The sequence below is a fragment of the Coffea arabica genome, chromosome 4c (genome assembly GCF_036785885.1).
Source record: "Coffea arabica cultivar ET-39 chromosome 4c, Coffea Arabica ET-39 HiFi, whole genome shotgun sequence".
Classification (NCBI taxonomy): Eukaryota; Viridiplantae; Streptophyta; class Magnoliopsida; order Gentianales; family Rubiaceae; genus Coffea; species Coffea arabica.
Window position 1 is genome coordinate 9,778,275 of NC_092316.1, and position 21,194 is coordinate 9,799,468.

The window sequence follows — 21,194 nt, forward strand, 5'->3', positions numbered from 1 at the left end:
TTTCCCTAAGCAAAATCAAATAGACATATACATGTGTTTAAAAAAATGTATTCACACACATAATTAGTGAGAAATGAAAAATTCATTTTTTGAAATGTGAGGGATGGAGAAATTCATTTTGTGAAATATGGGGGATGAAAAAAATCATTTTATAAAATGTGAGGGACGAAAAAATTTATTTTATAAAATATGGAGGACTATAGATCAGATTATGTAAAATATAATTTGACAAAGTTACCCTTAAAAAATGATCACGTGCCTTGCACATGATGGATTCCAGCAAAAAAATGATCGGAAACCTAGTTAGGGACTAAATTTGTCCGATTTGAATATGTAAGGGATATAAAATTACACTTTTAAAAGTGAGGGACGAAAAAAGTTATTTTACAAAATGTGAGGGACGTTTTGGACGATTTTCCCTTTTTTTAATGAAAATATTTAGTATAAATATATTTGAGAATTAGATTGATGTCTACTTTTGTGACGAATTGATACGGTGTATTTTACTAAACATGTTGTCCAAATTATAAGAGCAGACAAATAATCAAGTAATTTTGGAGGAAAATATAATATACTCATAGGTTGTATATTTTAAAAAACGTAAATTGTCAAAATCAAAATGAAAACTTTTGGAAATCATTTAAGAAATTAAAATGTCCCAAAAAACGGTCAAAGGTTATTTGTGGTTTGAAAACATGCTATTTTACCAAATGAAGGAACATGAAAAAATGCAGCCCATTTTGGTAGATGTCGAGGTAGGAAAGGAAGACACAATGGATCTTGTGAAAGATTTTAATTCTGTTCTCAGCTCCTTTACAAACGTTACCAAAATTGAAAAAGCACTTTTGACGTCTCTTGTGTTTTTACAAAATATTGTGGTCCAAATATTTTCTTTATTTTTGTCATTTTGGGATTTATGGTCGATAAGACATAATATTTTTGCTTTATGCTAACAAAAAAAACCAAACCATTCTTGAGTCTCTCCTCTTTTTTTTTTTTTTTTGGTTTTTTCAACACAGGAAGTATCCTAGTTTTGTCAGACTAATCTTCCTGCGTCTGTGCACCCCGCCCCCCAAGATATACAAGCATTAGAGAGGTGACTCAAACACACAATCTCGCGACCTAATTAAACTACCCCGAAACCATCCGAGCCAAACCCCAATGGGCATTCATGAGTCTCTCTCTCCCTTTTGTTTCTTTAGCCTTCTTCGTACAATTTTCCCCCCTCTAATGATACCTTGTATAAATTTTCTCCCTTGGAATTTATTAGTTGTACAATTTTTTTACTACTCATTGAAGATCTCATACATAGTGATAAAAGAAAAGAAAAAACACGCAATGACTTCTTTGCTAGGGTTATTTGTTAGGGTGGTTTTAGAGAAAAACTATAGCATATTTATCAGCAAATATATCTGCGAAATAAAAAGATAATTGTAAAACGTGTTTGAAATATTCAAAAACATATTACCTCTGAAATATGCCAAACAAATGGAGCCCACCAAAGGAAAGTATTTTGATTAAACATCAAAAAGAGAAATTCAAGAACCAAATTACGTATGAATGGCGTTTTGTTTTATTGCCAGTAGAAGAAAATGTGTGAATGGGGCTACTTTTCTCCTTTGAAGTTGAAGGGTATGAAATTCTAGAAGAACTAAGCTCGTTATAAGTCTGCACCATATAAGACGGTTGACGCAGAGAAAATTCCACCTAATTCCACGAATCACGCCTACAACCGTCAAAGAAGCAGTTGCACTGCACCCCGAAAAAAAGAAAAAGAAAAAGAAAAAGAAAAGAACATTTCTTTTTCCACAAAATCAGACATTATAGTAATTTTGTTTGTAAAATGGAAATGAAGCGAAGAACGTTACAAGTTGCAAACAAGATTATTTTATTTCATGGGGCTGCTGAAGATGGGGGTGTTGTTCCTGGTCCAAGTCTCGCTACCAACTAGTTGCGGAGGCAAGAAATTATTCTGCGGAGTTCACTTCCTGCGAGAAATCGAATAAAAAAAAAAAAAAAAAGTTGGCCAAGAAACATCCTAAGTTCCTAACCAATATGGACCAGCCACAAGCAAAAAGAGGCAATAATATTTATTTAGACTTTCAAAAATTGAGATTTGCAGTCAAACAGGAAACAGCTAGCCGAGTGTTTTTCTTTTTTCTTTTGTTTTCTTTTTTTTTTGGGTTTCATGAGGAAATCATCAGATTTCGCGGCGCACCAACGAAGGATGTTACATCAGGTACAGCACCGACATGTAAAGTATAAACCAATAGGATTAGAGTTGGATACTTCTGTACACTCTTAATTATTGGTGTCTTCCAATATTTTTGCAACCTATGATGATTTTTTTTTTTTTTTTGCAAGAAAAGGAAGAGAATTCTTTTTCTTTCCTTTTGCAAAAGTTAGAATGCATACGGGTGTTAACTGCTACTCTATGTATTTGGTAAAGAGTTTTGATAAAGTAGAATGGAGTGAGCATATAGACACTTTTTTTTTGTTACTCCCTCCGTCTCACTTTGATTGTCCTGTTTTTTTTTTTCACACAGTTTAAGAAAAAGTAGTTAATTTTGTTGGAAAAGTAAATTTAGATTGCTATTTTCCTAAATATCCTCACATTAAATATGGTACAATTTTATGGGAACTTGAATTGATGGTAAAAAAAGAATCAACTCTCATTAAATAAGGTAGGTTTATAGTAACAACTACTTACATTGAATAAGGGTATTTTAGGAAAATTAAAATACAATTATATTCTTCAATTGGAAAGTGAATTACAATTTGAGACAGATAAAAAAGGAATACAGGACTATCAAAGTGGGGAACGGAGGGACTACATTTTTTCAAAATAAAAAATTGGAGCTTTGCACTTCGCATGCCCACTTTGGGGTTAGTCCGTTGTGATCTTTAACAAGGCCATTGATTAGGCAAATATTTGCCATATTTTTATCAATAAAATTCCAGGCTAGTTAATACATGAACTACCGATTTGAAGAATGCGTGTTATCTTTTTCTACGTTACGTGTACAAGAGGCTGATGACATTTTGATTTAATGGTTAAAGTTGAAATCCCAAAAGGAGAATGGATGGGTTAAATGATTCAGGAGTACAAAGCATCCCAATTTAAATATTGAGCTCAAAATACAAGAATTAGAAGGCAAACATAATTGACAAAGTGTTCAATTTGTAACATTAACACGAAATTAATCTGGTTGATTGGGACATGAGATATGGAGCGAGCAGTGAATGTAGGGGATAGCCAAATCAAACAAGCTTCCATTACCTCATAAAATCCAATGGCCGCCATAGGTAAAGATTTGGATAGATCTTGTTTATGCCTTAGCCCATGTTTGACAACCTTATTTAATAATTAAATTTAATGAATTCAAATTTTAATATGTTTAGATATATTTAATAACTAAAAATTAAATATCTGAATTGATCGAGTGGCATTGAATTTTCTATGCAAAATTTGCTCCTAATAATAAGTGATAAGCTGCTCACTTATCACTTAATACGATATACAATCAAATATATCAATTTTAGTACTTAACAAATTAATAACTTAATGAATTCAAATTTCAAATTTTAGACTTCAATTTTATCAAATGTACCCTTACTCTTAGATCGAATGGTTGAAAATTTGTCACATCATTTCACCGACTCAAATGCACAATGAAAATGTGGCAAAATTTGAACCATTAGATATTCGTTGAGATTCTCTTTTACTACTGGATCAAAGCTCAATGGTTAAAGAGGTAATTTTCTAAAGGGATACATCTCTAGATGGCAAAAGTAATTGGATTCATGAATGTGACTTTATGGGGTTGTTTTCTAAGCAAAATTCATAATGACAGGTAACACTTTCGGATTGAAATGATTTAACGAGAGAGTGTTGACACTTCAGTCAGATATTTTATTATTATTCGGACGAAAGTAAGAAAATTAATCGAACGACAAAAGTAAGCAACATGACTATCAATAAGGACATTTTTGGTGTAATAGCATGCAGAATATTAATCCTTTAAATTTGAAAAGAACATCAAATTTTGCTTCTTAGATGTCGAGGTAGGAAAGGAAAACATAATGCATCTTCTGAGAGATTTTATTTCTGTTTTGTACAAATCAGTATGAAAAGCATCGACCTCACTGTTTTCAACTCCTTTACAAACACTGCCAAAATTGGACAAGCACTCTTGAATATTGAGAACGTCTCTTGTTTATTTACAAAATATTGTTGTCCATGGAATGTTTTCTTCATTTGTGTCATTTTGGGATTTACGGTTGTAATACTTATTTTAAATGAAATAAAATTATTTAGTGCATTTGGAATGAAAATTATTTGCTTATATATATATATATATATATATATATATATATATATTGTTGTAGCACTTTTAATGTGTTTTATATGAAATAAAAACAGGATTAAAAATAAAAATGTATTAAAGAATTTTCATTTTTTAAAATGTATAATGCAAACATAATACAAAGTAAGGTATTAATGTGATATAAAATTATCAAATAGTATTTATTGGCTCATGAAAATCTTTTGATAGGTGCAAAGTAAATGAAAAGTATCAAAACTAATCTGTTTACAATTTAAAGGAAGGAAGATAAACAATGGAAAAATTTTGCAGATGTTTTAGGAACTTTTAAATTCTTTTTTTTTCTCCACAATACAATTTCTCAATTCTTTGGGATTATATCATCTTTTATTTTTTTAAATTTTTTAAAATCATATGACTTTGTGCTTTTTTTCTAATAAAATGTTTCATATTTCGATTAAAAGTATAGCATTATTCTAGAACTATTATGCAAGGGCATTAATGTCATTTTGTTACATTTTTTGGTTGGAGAATTCATCATTAACATTTGGCTAGTCAATGAAGGGGGTAAAGTATATATATATTTAAAGTTTAGGGGGATAAAGTGTTATAACAATCAAGTTCAGGGGACAAACTGTAATTAATCCTACATATATCTACGAGATGAAAAGGTGATTACAAATCGTGTTTGAAATTGTCAAAAACATATTATCTCTGAAACATGCCAAACAAATGGAGCTCGCCAAAAAAACCGTATTTTAATTAAATATCAAAAAGAGAAATCGAAGAATCAAAATACACATGAATGGCGTTTTTTTCTTTTTAAAGTGCCAATAGAAGAAAATGTGTGGATGGGGCTACTTTTTCTTCTCTGAAGGTATCAAATTCCAGAAGAACTAAACTAGTTATAAGCTGCACCATATAAGACGATTGACGCGCACAAAGAATTCCACCAGCCACCAGCCACAGCTACCTTTTGGTGCTGCCAATTGCACGAAGCACGCCGACAACGGTCAAAGAAGCAATCGCATTGCACCCAGAAAAAGCCAGAAAAGAAAAGAAAAAATAAAGTTCCACAAAATCATATATTATAGTAGTAGTTCGTTTGGAAATGAAGTGAAGAACCTTCGAAGTTGCAAGCAAGATTATTTTTCTTCCCATTGAAGTTGCCCAAGAAACATCGTAACCAATATGGCCTCCAAGTATAAACCAACCACAGGCAGAAATGTAACAATAATATATTTGTTTATGTTTAAAAATTTGAAATTTGCAGCCAAACAGGACACAGCTGGCCAAGTGTATTTATTTTTTATTTATGGGATTTCGCGGCGCACCAACAGGGGACGTTACGTCAGGTACGCCACTGACATGTGAAGCATAAACCGATAGGACGAGAGTTGGATGGAGAGCTGCCTGGACTCAGTCGGTCATGCTTTCCTCCTTAGGGCGTTGTCCGGCCTTGGGCAACCAAGATTCGAGTCTGCCTGGAGTTACCTTGTCCGAAGTGGAGTGGAGTCTTCTCTCCCGGATCGCAGGGGATTAATCGGACCTCGGAAAGATTAATCTGGACATCCCTGTGTCGACAAAAACAAAAAAAAAGAGTTGGATGTTACTGTACTCTTATTTCTTCATTTATTTATGCAATTCTTTATTTCTTGACGTCTTCCAGTATTTTTGCAACCTATGGTGATGTTTTTTTCGCAAGAAAAGGAAGAGAATTCTTTTTCTTTCCTTTTGCAAAAGTTAGAGTGCATATGGGTGTTAACTAGTACCATATGTATTTGGTAAAGTGATTTTATAAAGTGGGATGGAGTGAACATATAGATACCATGTAGAAAGGTGGGCAAAAGTTGTTGTGTTGAATACGTATCTTTCTGAGTCATATATATAGTGTCATAAATATATATATATATATGTATATGCGCGCGCGTGTGCATATATAAACACACATAAACGTATATTTTTTCTATTTTGTGTAGTGCACAGGATCAACATATAAAATATAAGGGGTATATATGTGTGAGTGTGCATGCATGTAAACGTACACACACATAGGGGAGAGATTTTTTCTAATTTGTGTTGGGCACAGGATAAGTATATAAAATACTAGAGGTACTTGAACTATGCAAAGCACAGTTTGGGCCCCCTAGAAATTTAGTCGAATGCATAGCATCAAATTATTTTGACACATGATGAATGAATAGTAATATAGGAGAAAATTTGAGCATCAAAGCAGTTAAATTTGACAAATATTATTTGAACTCTCATTTTTGTTAATCATACTTTCGCTATTATTTTTATCGTATAGTTTTTGTTTATTGTAGGAACGCAATTAACACAATATGGAGTATAAATAAAATTTCTCTCAAAATTTGTTGTGAAGAGAAATTCCATCTATGAAGTCAACCTCTCTATTTATTGTGATTTGAATAAATATTTTTGAACCACTATTATGATGATACCCAAAAAGGAGAGAAACTTAATACACTATAAGTGCATTAGTGTATTAATAGTAGTATAGTTTTAGTTAAAACTAAATCAAAAGCAGTCGTAATACTTTTAGTGCTTTAATAATGAGAAAAAGTTTAGGAAGCTACTAAAACATGGCACAATCTTTAACATTAATATAGCTTACTATAAACTTTCATATTTTTCTTTCTTTTGATAGAAGAATCTAGTTCATCTATTTAAATTCCGCCTAAAGGTGACAACATTATCCTGCAACTCCTGAATATAAATAGCAAGGTTAGATAAAAATATGAATTGGCATGTTTCCTGGTCTACATATACAAATTAGAATTGAACTATTTTTTTTTATTGCAAAAACATCTTCCTAATGAAAATTGAAATTTCTAACAATTTTTTGTCAAGTCACACTCTAGGCCGAAAGTCTCAATTGTGACTTCCACCACCGACTACAATCCTTGTATACAAACCCAATTCATACTACAACACTTGAGTAATTAAAAAACAGACAAAAATTAACTTTAGTTTAAATATATACAAAATCTTGTTGGATCCTTCAATTAAATTTAATAGGCCATAAAGTAATTGCAAAAAGAAAGAAATGGAGAAAAATGGAGGGACAATAATGCCTAGTTAGATTTATCTTGGTGGAAACATCACATGATATATCTTTCTTTTTAAAAAATACACAAAATTGTAGATAATTACAAAATGTAACCAAAAAACAAAGAAAAGGAAACAAAATGTGAAGTAAGAAATCAAATCATAGGAGAAGAAAATAAAAGAAAGAATTTTTGTTCTATTATTAATAGAAAATGATCATTGGTATAAAATGAATTCTAATTTTTTTTACATATTTTAATATTTCACCTTTTATCCATGAAGGACCAAATAAAACATCATCCTATAAATTTAACAAACAAATGCCAGTTGGCTATAACATTATGATAAAAAAATAGAGCAACCATGAGAGATTAGAGATGAAGAAAAAAGGAAGAAAAGAAAATGTAAAATGGGATAAAAAATAATAAAGAATTCTTTTTGCTAAGTAGTTATCATCTTGACAAAAAAAAAAAAAAAAAGAATATGGCAACAATCTTAGTTAGATTAGTTTTAAAAAATAAAAAAAGTGAGGGATGACAGTAGTTACTACAAGAAGAAAAAGAAGAGATGGAGTTGATTTTCTCAAGGAGAAAAAATATTTTAATCCTTTAGCCCAATTGAATCAAAAAGGGGAAGGAAAAATTTAGGTAAAATAATCAAAGGTCCACTTGTCAAAAATATATACAATACATGTGTCAAAAAGATGGTTAGCTACAATAACTTGGCTTTCTTTTTATATAAATAAGGAGTGGATCCATTTCAAATTTTAAATATTGTCATTAATTTACAACCTAAATTCAGGAAAATGGTGGATACAATAAAGAATTCAAAATGGATCATCTCCTTCAAGTCGCAAGTTACTTTCTACCACATCATCGTTTCAAATGAAATTTTAGCTTAACATTTCTCTAATTTGGAACCGATATGTAATTGATTCAATTATGTAATTGGTTCAATTAGTGCATAGACATTGTACTCTATACTCTTTTTATAAATATTTTTCTAAAAACGTTTTAGTGAGACCTCTATCAAAAAGCCCATTTAACTTCTAAGGAATCATTAAAAATATTCATAATTTTTAAAAACAGCCATAATTAAAAAAGAAAAAAAAAGAAGCTCATGTCATTGTTTGAATAAAATTGACAGTAAGGGCCACATTTGATTATTATTATAGAAAATTTCAGCAAAACAATTTTAACAAGCGAAATGGAGCTCTGCAATTTGTAACCTTAACACGAAATTAATCTCGTTGATTGGGACATCGGATTGGGATCCAGCAGTAAAGGTGGGAGGACAATCAAATCAAGCAAGCAAGCTCCCAATACGCCATTAATTACAAGGTCCAGAAGATTCGGATGGTCGTAATGGATTTTTGAGAATTCCAAACATTTGGGAAATCAATACTGGCCTTTAGTTACAGCAGACATCTGTATAATCAAAGTCAAGAAACTGCATTTGACGTTAACTAGCATTAATGCATCTGTCCTAAGAAAAAAAAAAATCTGCGACATGCAAAATTGAAAGTTGAAACAGCATGCAAAGAAGTATATACGTGTATCAGTTGAGGAATAGAAATGTTGTATAATCATAGAGGTAATTTTCAAGAAAGAAAGATGCACGTCTGGATGACAAAAATAGTTGGATTCATGAATATGACTTTTATGGGGTTGTTTTCTAAGCGAAATTCATGATGAGAGGCAACGCTTTCGGATTGAAATGATATTTTTGGTGTGTAATAGTATGCAGAATATTAATCCTTTAAATTGGAAAAAGATCATCAAATTTTGCTTCTTATGTAAAGATGAATTAGACAGCAAAGAGCACCTGCAAATGGGTTTTAGCTTGATTAAAAAAATAAAATAAAATCGTCTCATTTTGAATAAGTAAAACAAGTGCTAAATCAAAGTTATCTCTCACTTCCATTTTCTTCTGTCAATTTACTTTAGAACTTATCTATTGGGCAAGTCAGGGTGCCAGAGACCTTTAAATTAAGGGTTTCTCTGACGGACATCGTTGAGCACTCGTCAACAAATCAAAATTTCACCTAACCTATCATGTATATATACATATTAATAATTATTAATTTCTCTTACATTTATATATTTTCTTTCTTTATTCTTGCATACCCTCCATTGCATTTATTTGCTTTTCCTAACAATTTTACATTTTTAAAAATATAACAGTTGAAATATATTTTAATGAGTGCTTACTAGATACGCGTCAGACCCTTAAAATTAAAGGCCTCAACGGTTATATTTTCAATTTTCTTTTTCATTATAATTTAACATTATTATTTTTCATTAGGTAGACACGTCGCCCAATTTCCTCCAATCGTCAAACATGAAATGTGAAAGACAATATCATGTTTTAAGGGATTTGAAAGGCGATTTAATATGTACCACAAACAACTAGCAATATTCTGAAAAAAACCAAATATTGACTCCCTATTCATTAATATATGCAGCCAAACCTCTTCAAATACCTAATAGCCCCTCTGGATTGGTATTTTCTATGCTTTAAAGTTTCGGATCTTTATTACAACTTTTGTCCTATATCAATTGATTTTTTCTTGAAAATTAATTACCAATAAATCCACAAAAACAAAAAAAAATATTGAAAACAAAAAATATCTTCATCTAGTTGCCATCGTTTGATTTGGTTGTGACCTGTGAGGATTGATTTTTTGCCACGTCAAAGTGACCTGCCAGCGTGGCAGATATTTTTTTAATTGAAAAGAATGGACAACCTGGAAAAGTGGACCGCTGGATCAGATTAGGATGACAAATCGGATATATCCAACGCCCGAAAGACTCAAAGAGTCAAGAGCCAAGTGGAGCATGAGCTTATAAAGTCGTTTCCGACTTCTAAAGGCCGTTTTATAACCGTTGTTTATTTGACCGTTTTGCCCCTTGCTGACGAGTTTGCTTATCTCTGCCCAAATGCCTCCGTCACCGCTGATCGTTTACCTCTCAGTCAGCTTATCGGCATAAATTCAGCACCGGAAATAATTCAAAACCATCGGGGGTAAAAAAATGAAAGTAGGCCCAGAAGTTTGGGAATGAAGCACCCACGCGCAACTGGAGCACGTCCCATGCAGCATGTGGTTTTTTGCCCTTTTTGACAATAAAAGCAAGCAGATGAAAGCTGGATATGGATGCACCTCATATCCAGCTCCTAGAGTAAGCATAAGAGATTATAAAATTACCAAAGCTTGAGTCATTAGCTGTAAGCAAATCTATAGAATCAATTGAAGATAAAATTTCCTCAAAAAAAAATCTATAGAATCAATTGAAAATAAAATTGCATCATATACAATAAGTTTCTTAAGAAATTATTTATTCAGAGTTCAACTATATTAGGTTAAAATTTGAATAAGAAAATTTTTAACTAGTTGATCTTGCAACCCTAATTCTTGTCCCATGTACTTTTATTTGCATTCTGCTTGGAAAAAATATAATTTTTGACTCGACAATTAGAAAGTAAAACCCTCAAAATATTGAGCACCGTTGGATTTAGTTCTTTTTTTTTTTTAATGTGTAAAACACTTCATTTTTACTTATAGAATTAGTGTAGTTTAATAGTTAATGGTCTTTACTCCGAGTAGAAGAAAAAAGTGAGATTTTTTTTCTGCTTTTCACATTCATTATTTGTCCTTCAATTCTGGGGTTAAGTCATCTATTTGTGTACACTTTTAATGACAGTCAAATTTAGTTTTAATACACGCGTGGTAAAAACTAAAATTAGATTAATATAGAAGACACAAACTGTGCATTTTCAAAGTAGTAAAAAGCTTATGGAATCTAACATAGAAAAAAAAAATCAAGAACAGTATGAAATCAATTTTTAACCAAATAAAATTCATCAAAGAAAAATATGGATTTTTATATGGCACACAAGCGACAATTCTGGTGCCTTTTCCTTATTTTTAGAAGCTCTTTTACACTTTTTAACTTTTGAGTACTTTTCAGAGCTATATAATATTAAGCACTGTTGGATTTTTTTTTTTTAGTGTATAAAATATCTAATTCTTACTTATAGAATCAGCATAACATGATGGTTAAAAGCCTTTGTTTTGAATAGAGTTGAGTTCTTATACATCAACACACCATTCCCTATTTTTCATTTCTATTCAATTAACTCAAAAAACAAAAAAGTTCTTAAAATTATAGTTATGTCTTCTTGTTAAACCCTAAATCAATTTCATCCACTAAAACTTTTTTCCTTTTATTCAATGAAGTTCTTATGTTTGAAATTCTCTTACCAAATACAAGATATACATATAAAATCGCCCTATATAAAGCCCTTTGTAAATACAATAGTAATGATGTGGATTTTTTTTTTCCGAAAACGATAAACCTAATCTATCCTATACTAAGGGGAAGGGGCGGGTCTAAGGAGGTCCAGGGATAAGTCGGAGGGGACTGAACCATCATCGGACCAAACGAATGCACAGCACACCGTACCTGAATTATTTTTAGAAACAAGCCACTGAAATGTGACATTTTCGGTGGGAGGCAAAATTTTTCCAACCTTGGCTCAGTGGTTTTTCGAACCTTGCCTCGCACCCCACCAAAGAGGTGGTGGCCACTGAGCCAAAGACTAGTGGTTATGTGGATATGATTGAGTCCCCAATTGGAAAAAAAAAAATTATTGTTCAGCTGGGTCCACTATATATGGTTTTAAACTTTTACAAAGGGAAAGTGTAAACACGTGTGTAAAATAGCGCGTGGAGTGAGAGTCAAATTTGGGCTCGTGCTCGTTTTGGTTGCCGATGGGTACTCAACCGCGCCTATAAATACCCCCACTCCACGAATTGATCTCACCATTTCCACCGTCAAACAGCATTCCTAAATCCTGTAAAACTCTCTTAAACACACCAAATATTTAGGCAACCAAAAATTATATATATACATGATTCTGATAATGAAGGAAAATCTAGCGGTGAAAGTTAACGGCGGCACCACCACAGGAGAAATGCATGCAGCTACAGAGGTAACCGCCGACGTTCATATTATCACCTCCGGTGGAGTACGCATACCGGCGAATTCCGCCGTTCTTGTAAGTTTTAGCACATCTTAGAGGTTGAAATGATTCATTAACGCATAGATTCAAATCTTTCTTCTGTTAAATTATGCGAATTCTTATATTCGTTGAAAAACTGATTAATCTTATATGCAAGTAGCTACAAATTTTGGATTACGATGTGTGATTTTATCGCATTAATTTAAATTTCCGGATTTGGAAAGCATAAATGCTTTCATTATTATTGCCTTAATTTTTTTTTTGCTGATTTTGCATTTAATCAGAGATTTATTGGTTCTGGTGCAATTTTTTAAGTTTCGTTTATTCGTGTTATAATAGGATTTACTATTTTTGCTGCTGCATTTTGCCTGGTAATGTTATTTAGATTATTAATCCAAGTACGAAAACCTCAGGCATCTGCTTCGCCGGTTCTGGAGAGCATAATAGATCGGCCAAGGAAGCACCGGAGCTCCGATAAAACCATTTCTATTCTCGGTGTCCCGGACGACGCCGTTTCTGTGTTCGTCCAGTATCTATACTCCTCCAAGTAAGTCCCCAAACCACACGCCAATAAATTTTCTATAATTTTATATTACTAGTATTCATTTCTTTCGCTAATTTATTATGGAATGCAAAAAAAAAAAAAAAAGAAAGAAAAAGAAAACGATAACTAAACCTTTCCCAACCATTACTGGTTAAAACAATTTTCACCAGAAATACAGAAATTAAATATCTTTGGCAAAAAGTTAAGCCGTCCAAGTCTGCACTGGAGGCCAAGCGGCACGTTTACAGCAGTTTGACGTCGCCTAATTTCTAGCAGTAACTTAGGATGAAGAAAAAAGGAGAACAAATATTCCTTGATTTTGGAATCATGGATTGTGAAATGATGATTTTGCCCCCGGGATGCTTCAGGTGTAGTGAGGAGCAGATGGAGAAGTATGGGATACATCTATTGGCTTTATCTCATGTGTATTTGGTGCCACAGCTGAAGCAGAGGTGTAACAAAGGGTTGGTGGAACGGTTGACTGTAGAGAATGTGGTGGATGTGCTTCAGTTGGCAAGGTTGTGCGATGCGCCTGATCTTTACCTCAAGTGTATGAAAATGCTGTCGAATAACTTCAAGTCTGTTGAACAGACTGAAGGATGGAAGTTTCTTCAAAACCATGATCCTTGGCTTGAGCTTGACATTTTACAGTTTATTGACGAAGCCGAATTGGTATGTGCTCTACCTATAACCTAGTAATTGCTGTTGGATAGTATCTTGTTAGAATCATATAGTAATCTGTAGCGAGTATATCCAGTGTTTTTTTTTAATGACATCCTTGTTGGTAAAAAAGTATATTCTGCTGAATAAATTATGCGAAAATGATGTGTTAGGAATATAGAGTAGGTCATAAAGGATACCTACGGCATTAAAAAGATGTCCTTTTTTGTGTTGAAGGGGATATTGATGAGAAAATGGAATATTGTCAACATAAAGAGCAAAAGACCTTTCTCAACTATCTTGTGGCCAATAAGGCCCTTGCGTAAAGGATAAGAAATTCATGTTAGATGATTTTTGTAACATTTTCAGCATGGTGGAATCTTATGTTTATCATAGTTATTAGAACAATGAACGCACCAGAAAAGGGATCAATTCTGTAAGGTAGTGGAAGTGGTTGAGCCGATAAGGAGAGAAAGTTACTGTACACACAGAAAAGTTGACTTTGCTATCCAACTCTTATGAATCTTAATGACTTGGTCAAATTACATGCAAGGGTAGTTTTATTGGACAACGGACAAAAGGGAGGCGTGTTTTTTATTTCTATGAATATCATTTCCTGAGTAGTGATAGTAATAATTGTGAGTATTGAAACTTCTTGTAACAGAGGAAAAAGAGGACTAGAAGGCATAGACAGGAGCAGAGCTTGTATTTACAGCTTTGTGAAGCAATGGAGTGTTTAGAGCATATATGTACAGAAGGGTGCACTAGTGTTGGACCTTATGACAAGGAGCCTGGGAAAAACAAGGGGCCATGTAGCAAGTTTTCAACGTGTCAAGGTTTACAGCTTCTGATTAAACATTTTGCGACGTGTAAGAGAAGGGTGAATGGAGGATGTCTACGATGCAAAAGAATGTGGCAACTCCTGAGGTTACACTCCTCAATTTGTGAACAACCTGATGTATGCAGGGTTCCTCTGTGCAGGTAATAGAAGTCTTCATAATTGACTGTCTCCCACTATATGGTTCGTGTTCATTTATCTATAAAGCGGGTCCCATATTAAGTGTTCTGTCTCCTTTAGCTATCCCAACATGTTTGCTGTGCTAAAGTTGGATCGAATTTGGTTTGAAAAACTGACAAAGCAATTGCTAGCTGTTTGTGGGATCCGCTCTCGTCCCTGTTTTGTTTTAGGTATTTGATTTCATGAATTCAACTGTCAGCTAAGGGTGGATTCTAATAGATATGGCATTTATCTTCGTGAAATAGATAATAGGATTGAGTAGAAAGAAACGTGATTGAGCCAGCGACTTGTACGCTTCCTTGGAAGATTGAATAAGCTGACATCTAGATATTCACCGACTTCGTTTTGACATTTCGTTTAACCGTGTTGCTAATTAGCTTGATGGAAATTAGATGTTTAATGAATAATTCCATAATTTCTTGTCACTTTCATCTAAAAATTTCCTCTGAAATGTTATTAATATGTCTTTTAAGTCCGGCAGTAAATTGGACATTGATTTTTCTCCTGCGTTGTTCTCTTAGAACTTTCGGTAATCGCGTGTTGGTTGCTGCTTGATGGCGCTTTATAACTTGACCAGTTTATGTGCATCTAGAAACATTATTGTTGTCCATCATTTGTTTACCAGGCAAAAAGACGTGGCCCACATGCATACTGAGCTAATTTCAATTAGTATATGCATCATATAGTCACTGTTTCTGAGTATCTATCTATTTCAGTTTGATGTTTAACCAAGTAGCAAAACTTCATTGTATTACAGGCAATTCAAATTGAAGGCACAGCAAGAGAAGAAAGGTGAAGATGCGAGATGGAAATTACTGGTGAGAAAGGTAATTTCTGCGAAAGCATTATCTTCCTTGTCCCTGCCGAAGAGGAAGAGAGAAGAGGAACCAAGGCTGAACCTAAGCCATCCTGGAATGAGAAGCTTTACGCTATGAGATAAAATGTTGAATATTCAAAAGAAGGACAAGAGTGTTTAGATTTGGTCCAGTCCAGACGGCAAATATTGCAAGTGATGGCAATTTTGTAAATTTACCCGCTCAACACCCTTTTCTTTGTTTGGCAGCGAAAAGTGTAAGTAGATGGGATGATCTTTAATCATGGGGTCAAATATCTCTCCTGTATGAAAGCTGCTGTCTATGTGGTTGCGAGTGCCATTCTGTTCTGGCTTTGCCTTGTTTCAAATGGAATCCACCCTTTTCTTTTAACCTCGGCCTTTTCTCCGTCTCTATTTCGAACAACTGATTTGGGCAGAAATATGCGGTTACGATAATCAGTACATATGAATCAGTTAAGGTCTAAATAAGATGATTGCTAACGATGGGTTTGTTTGGATTGCTTCATATTTCCCCAATTTTATTTGCTTACATCATCTTTACAATTTTTAATACATCTTTTTATCTTCCCAATATCTTTTCATCTCACATACATCACATCACAAAAAGTGCTATAGTAAAAATATCCCAAATAACTTACAATCCAAATAGACCTGACTTGGTGAAGGGTATCTAACTTTCTATGTGAGAGGGTTCTCGAACTGGTTATGACCAAATAAATTTAGACAATTTCAGCACAACCCTTAATTCACGTCTTTTTGGTTAACTTGTTCGTCTGGGAGTACAGGAGGCTTGAGAGTTTTAGACATTTGTGTCCAAATAAACAGCCGTCTGGGACACTAGAGCCTACTCATGGCTCCGCCATTTTCTATGTATAATTTTTCTCCATCAGGGGTCATTGCTTTTGTCGCCATTTTGTGAGTAGTCGTGAGGAATTCCTAATGCAACTGACAGATCGAGTGGGTGCGAAATGAAACACGACAGATTGCTCGCTCCTGATCAGTCCTTTATTCTGATCACCGTCAAGGCCTACTTATCAGAACTGGTCATAGCGTATAATTAATATTCGTGTCAGGAAAAATGGAAAAGGAGGAAGGGTTTGATAGTTTTAATGAAAATTTCCATACAAAAGTCTTACTATAGATTACTTTCGTCCATACAAAAGGTACACTTAGATGGCAAATTCCTAGTTTTCTCACTATATATATTGTTTCTTTAAGAGAAATGATATTTTTAAAAGAGGCTATTTCTAAAAGAAAAATGTTAATCGCAATTTGATTATCATTTTTATCATATAATTTTTATTTATCAGACTACGTGATAAAATAAATAATGAGAGTGTGATTAACAAAAAGAAAAGTGCAATTAACATTTTCGTTTCTTATATCAATCATTTTTGTTCAAAATGTTCGGTTTTTGTCCAATTGCATCAATCGTGTAGAACATATCCTCTTCAAGATTTCCGACTCATCTGCAAACTTCATTTTCACATGTAGCAATATGAAATGTTGATAATACAGCCCGAATTGTACTACGTGCTGGACCATTTCCACCACAGAGTAGGCTTGAGTCACATCAACTAGTGTTTTTCTTTTTGATTTTTTTTTTGGATCCTTCAAGGAAAACAAAAAGGAAAAAGGAAAGAGAAAGATAGAGGTATTTTTGACAACTCGGTTGGTGAACGAGTTTTTCGGATGTTTATCTAAAATTTTACTATAACTTACTATAGAAGTTGTAGAAAAAATTTTTAAAGTGTGTATATTTTTGGACATTTTGAAATCTATAGTTTAAAATTTTTGAAATTTTTTTTGAGATTACTGTAGTTAAAATTGTTAAAAAATATGTAGCAAATAAATTTGGATAAAAACTTGTTTGCCAAACAAACCTGAGTTTTAGCAGATAACTTGATTGAAATATATTTCGAGTTCGGCTTATTAAGGACATTTATAACTCCAGATCATAAGACCTCATAAAACATTTTTTAACTCGAGCTCGACTTCCTTTACAAATTATTTTGGAAATGAATTATGTATAAATTTGTAATTAAGATACAAAGACATTTTACACTCGAGTTTTTTAAAGTTTTTGATTTACTTAGAAATAAATGGTAATTTTGCTCAAATATACGAAAGCACTGTCCAAATGGCATTTCTGCTTTTAATTCAATTAATTACTTGGAAAACTCAGCTCAAGCTGAGGTATTTTTAAGCCAAAAAAACGGTTGGTGCTACTTCAAATCCAAGTCACATCATTAATTGGCTTTGCCCCACTTTTGCATTCATTGTGACAATAAATCTTCAAAACTGCCCCCTTTATTGTCAATGCTAGAGATAGCGTATCAATTTAATTGGAATACTGCTGGTAGATGATCAGGATTCATGCTTTTGTGTCTAAACATTTCCCTCGTGTTATGCATCCATCTGGCTGCTGCATGTGATACTTCACTACTTAGATCAAAGCAATTATCTAGCTCAGCTGGCCACCCGCATGCATTTGCTGTTCAGGATTTCTTGGAACATTTTGGGAGGTGGTTTAGTTTAGTTGAGTCCAGCCCTATTACCCTCCTCCCAACCCCAAGTATAGGACCATTTGTAAAATGTTGTATTTAAAAAAAAAAAAAAAAGCAATTATTGGGGCCCATAATTGGCAAGGTTTTTTTTTTAGATGAATTTTTTGAAGTTTGGAAAAATTAAAACCAAACAAAGTACATTTTAATTAATTGCACCATTTAACCCCCCCCCCCCAAAAAGGGGTAAAAAGCTATCTCAATTAAGGTAATCCAATTCAGGACTTAAACTTAATTGATTCATATCTTATTATGTTCATATGCGATTTGATAATAAAAAATAGAACATCTGAATTAATTAAGTGGCACTGAATTTTTTAGGTAAAACTTGTCTACAAAATTAAGTGATAAATTATTCATTTATCACTGAATGTGACATACACTCAAATATATCAAATTTAGTACTTAACAATTCAATAATTTAATAGATTCATACCTCAAATTTCAGTTTTATCAAACGCACGTAAGACAATAACATAACTAAATGAAATTATGGAAGAAAGTATTTGCTTGAAGGACTGATTCCATCTTGATAGCGAACCTTTTACTAGAGACCTGTATTAATTAAGACATATTATTAGGATAAATAAAGGTTTGGCTGATTGTACTTTTAGTAATATATTAATTCTTGTTAAAGTTTTTACTTTTGAGGGTTAGCTCACAAGTCACATCTCCCTGTTCGTTTCTCTTATCCACTTAATACCTCTACCAACTGTAATTAACAGTGCCATTTATACTTAACGCTTGTTAAGTTTTTTAATAATAATGTTGAACTATAAAATTTTTGACAACTTGCACTGGCCAACATCACCAATCTTACCACTAAGGCACTCAAAACGTGGTTTAATGTGTAAAAATTCCATTTTAATATTCGAATAGTGACGTAGTCTTATTTAATTAATCTAATCAAATATTAGGCACTTACTTTTTAATAATAAATTAATCCATCTTGACTATCTTATCCAAAATAATATTAATTGCAATTTGAAATTGGCCATTTGATGTTTGCGTGCAAGCTGCATTAATTAAACAGTTTACATCGCAATCTTAAGAAGTAGAAAATATATTATTGTCTTCTTGAAAATAAATATATGATTTTGTTTTTCTCATATAGAACTTTGCCTAGGTAAACTTCGACTTCCAACACCAAACGGTAGGGGTGAGCAATTACGGTAATTACCGAATTACCGACCGAAATCGATTTTAATTTGGTAATTCGAATTCGGTAATTCGGCCGGTAAATCGGTGGTATCGAATTAGTAAGAATCGAATTAGGGTCGAATTTGATTTTGGGGTTTTTGAATTCGGATTTACCGAATTCGAATTCGAATTTCTGTTTCCGATCGCAGCCCTTCTGGCCTTTGCGCAGTTTCCCACTATGTAACATGTTCTTCTTCTTTTCTTCTGCCTCTATTCATTTCTGGCCCTTAAAACTCTCTCTCTCTCTCTCTCTCTCAGAAGCAACCATCAAAACCAAAATGGTATCTCTACAGCCGCCGCTAACAAACTCCAACACTCTATTCTACTCCACTCTGACCCCTCCCAACCCATTTCATTATTTTCCCAACCTCTACCCTAAAACCCTAAATCCCCCTCCCCCGCCACTAAAGCCACCCCACTCCCTCCCAAAAATCCAATCCATCCTCCAATATAACCGCAAGCCCCAGCTCGCCGGCGACACCCCACGAGTCGTCGTCATCACCTCTGGTAAAGGAGGAGTCGGCAAGACCACCACTACCGCCAATGTTGGCCTTTCACTAGCCCGCCTCGGCTTCTCTGTTGTGGCCATTGACGCCGACGTCGGCCTCCGCAACCTCGACCTCCTCCTCGGCCTCGAAAACCGCGTTAATTACACCGTCGTCGAGGTCCTCAACGGCGATTGCTGCCTCGACCAAGCCTTGGTGAGAGACAAGCGCTGGTCCAACTTTGAACTCCTCTGCATTTCCAAACCCAGATCCAAATTGCCCCTTGAAATTCGGTAATTCGGTATTTTTTTTGTTTACCGAATTGAATTCGGGTTGAATTCGAATTCGGTAGTCTCTAATTCGAATGCGAATTAGGTCGAATATTTCCAGAACCATTTACCGAAAATTACCGATTTCAAGCTACCGAATTACCGAATTCGAATTCGATGCTCACCCCTACCAAACGGAACGTATAGCTCACGAGAAATTGAACGGATAAGTCAGTTTATTTGCGTCAATTCCTTTATTTGCTGGACCAAAGGAGAAAAGGAAAGAGAAGATTAATAGTTTAATATTGACAAAGATAGAGATGTCTTTTTTTCTTAAAGATAGAGATTGAAGCAGAAGATGAGGAAACGGTAAGAGTTGAAATTGAGGGAAAAAAAACAAATAATTTTGTGGTCTTGATTTTCTATAATGTATTTAAGAGTAAGACCACAATTTATACAAGGATTGCAAAATGTAGGAAAAAGTTGAATGGATTTTCCATAATGCCTTAGTAGTTATTGGATAGTAGGAAAATAAAAAGAAATTAACATATAATGTTTATGAAGGAAAAATAGCAACATAATTAAAAGTAGGGCGCGAAGTGGAATAGAGAGTGAGACAGAAAATTTGTGGGCATTACATGATTGAGGAATAGCATTAAAGTCAAGCAAATGACAATGGTTTGAAGTTTTATCATCACTAACTCGAACTTGAAAATGAGCAGTCAAAGGAAAAAAAAAGAAATCCGAAAAGAAAAGAAAAAGAAATTGAAAGAAAGAACAACATTTTTGAATTCTATCCCTAGAATTCATTGTGGAATATAATCAAAAACAATTCAAAAATGAATTGTCAATTGTCGAAGAGGCTTTAATTTAGTGATCAAAGTTGAAACCCTAAAATTTAAAGATTTTAGGTTCAAATCCGTCCTTCTTCTCCCTGTTTCTTAAATCACTACTAGAAAAAAATTTTTTAAAAAAAATGTCAATTATTGTGAACCTAAAATAGTGTAGTACAGAGATCTACTAAGAAAGTTGATTAGAGAATAACAAGAAATGTGAACCAAATTTTGTGTTCCAAATGAGAAATGACCCAAGATTTTGTCAAAGGATATAGCATTCAATTGAATTAATATTAAACCAACTATAAGACCTATAACAGTATCCTCTCTCAATTTGACTTGAGATAAAAAAAAAATTGAGGTTGTA

General features: G+C 33.4%; 1 protein-coding gene across 1 annotated transcript; it reads left to right on the top strand.

Annotated features, from left to right (window-relative positions):
* Positions 1-12,224: 12,224 nt before the first annotated feature.
* LOC113738399 (BTB/POZ and TAZ domain-containing protein 1-like) lies at positions 12,225-15,843 on the top strand. The gene is made up of 5 exons (XM_027265584.2): positions 12,225-12,452; positions 12,830-12,963; positions 13,329-13,632; positions 14,285-14,601; positions 15,396-15,843. Exons 1-5 carry the CDS (start codon positions 12,306-12,308, stop codon positions 15,571-15,573), a joined length of 1,080 nt encoding a protein of 359 aa, XP_027121385.1. The 5' UTR covers positions 12,225-12,305; the 3' UTR covers positions 15,574-15,843.
* The last annotated feature ends 5,351 nt before the right edge of the window (positions 15,844-21,194 follow it).

Coding starts and splice junctions, on each gene's coding strand:
- LOC113738399 (XM_027265584.2), top strand. CDS start 12,306: ATGATTCTGATAATGAAGGAAAATCTAGCGGTGAAAGTTAACGGCGGC. Junction 12,453..12,829: donor CGGCGAATTCCGCCGTTCTT/GTAAGTTTTAGC, acceptor CGAAAACCTCAG/GCATCTGCTTCGCCGGTTCT. Junction 14,602..15,395: donor TGCAGGGTTCCTCTGTGCAG/GTAATAGAAGTC, acceptor ATTGTATTACAG/GCAATTCAAATTGAAGGCAC.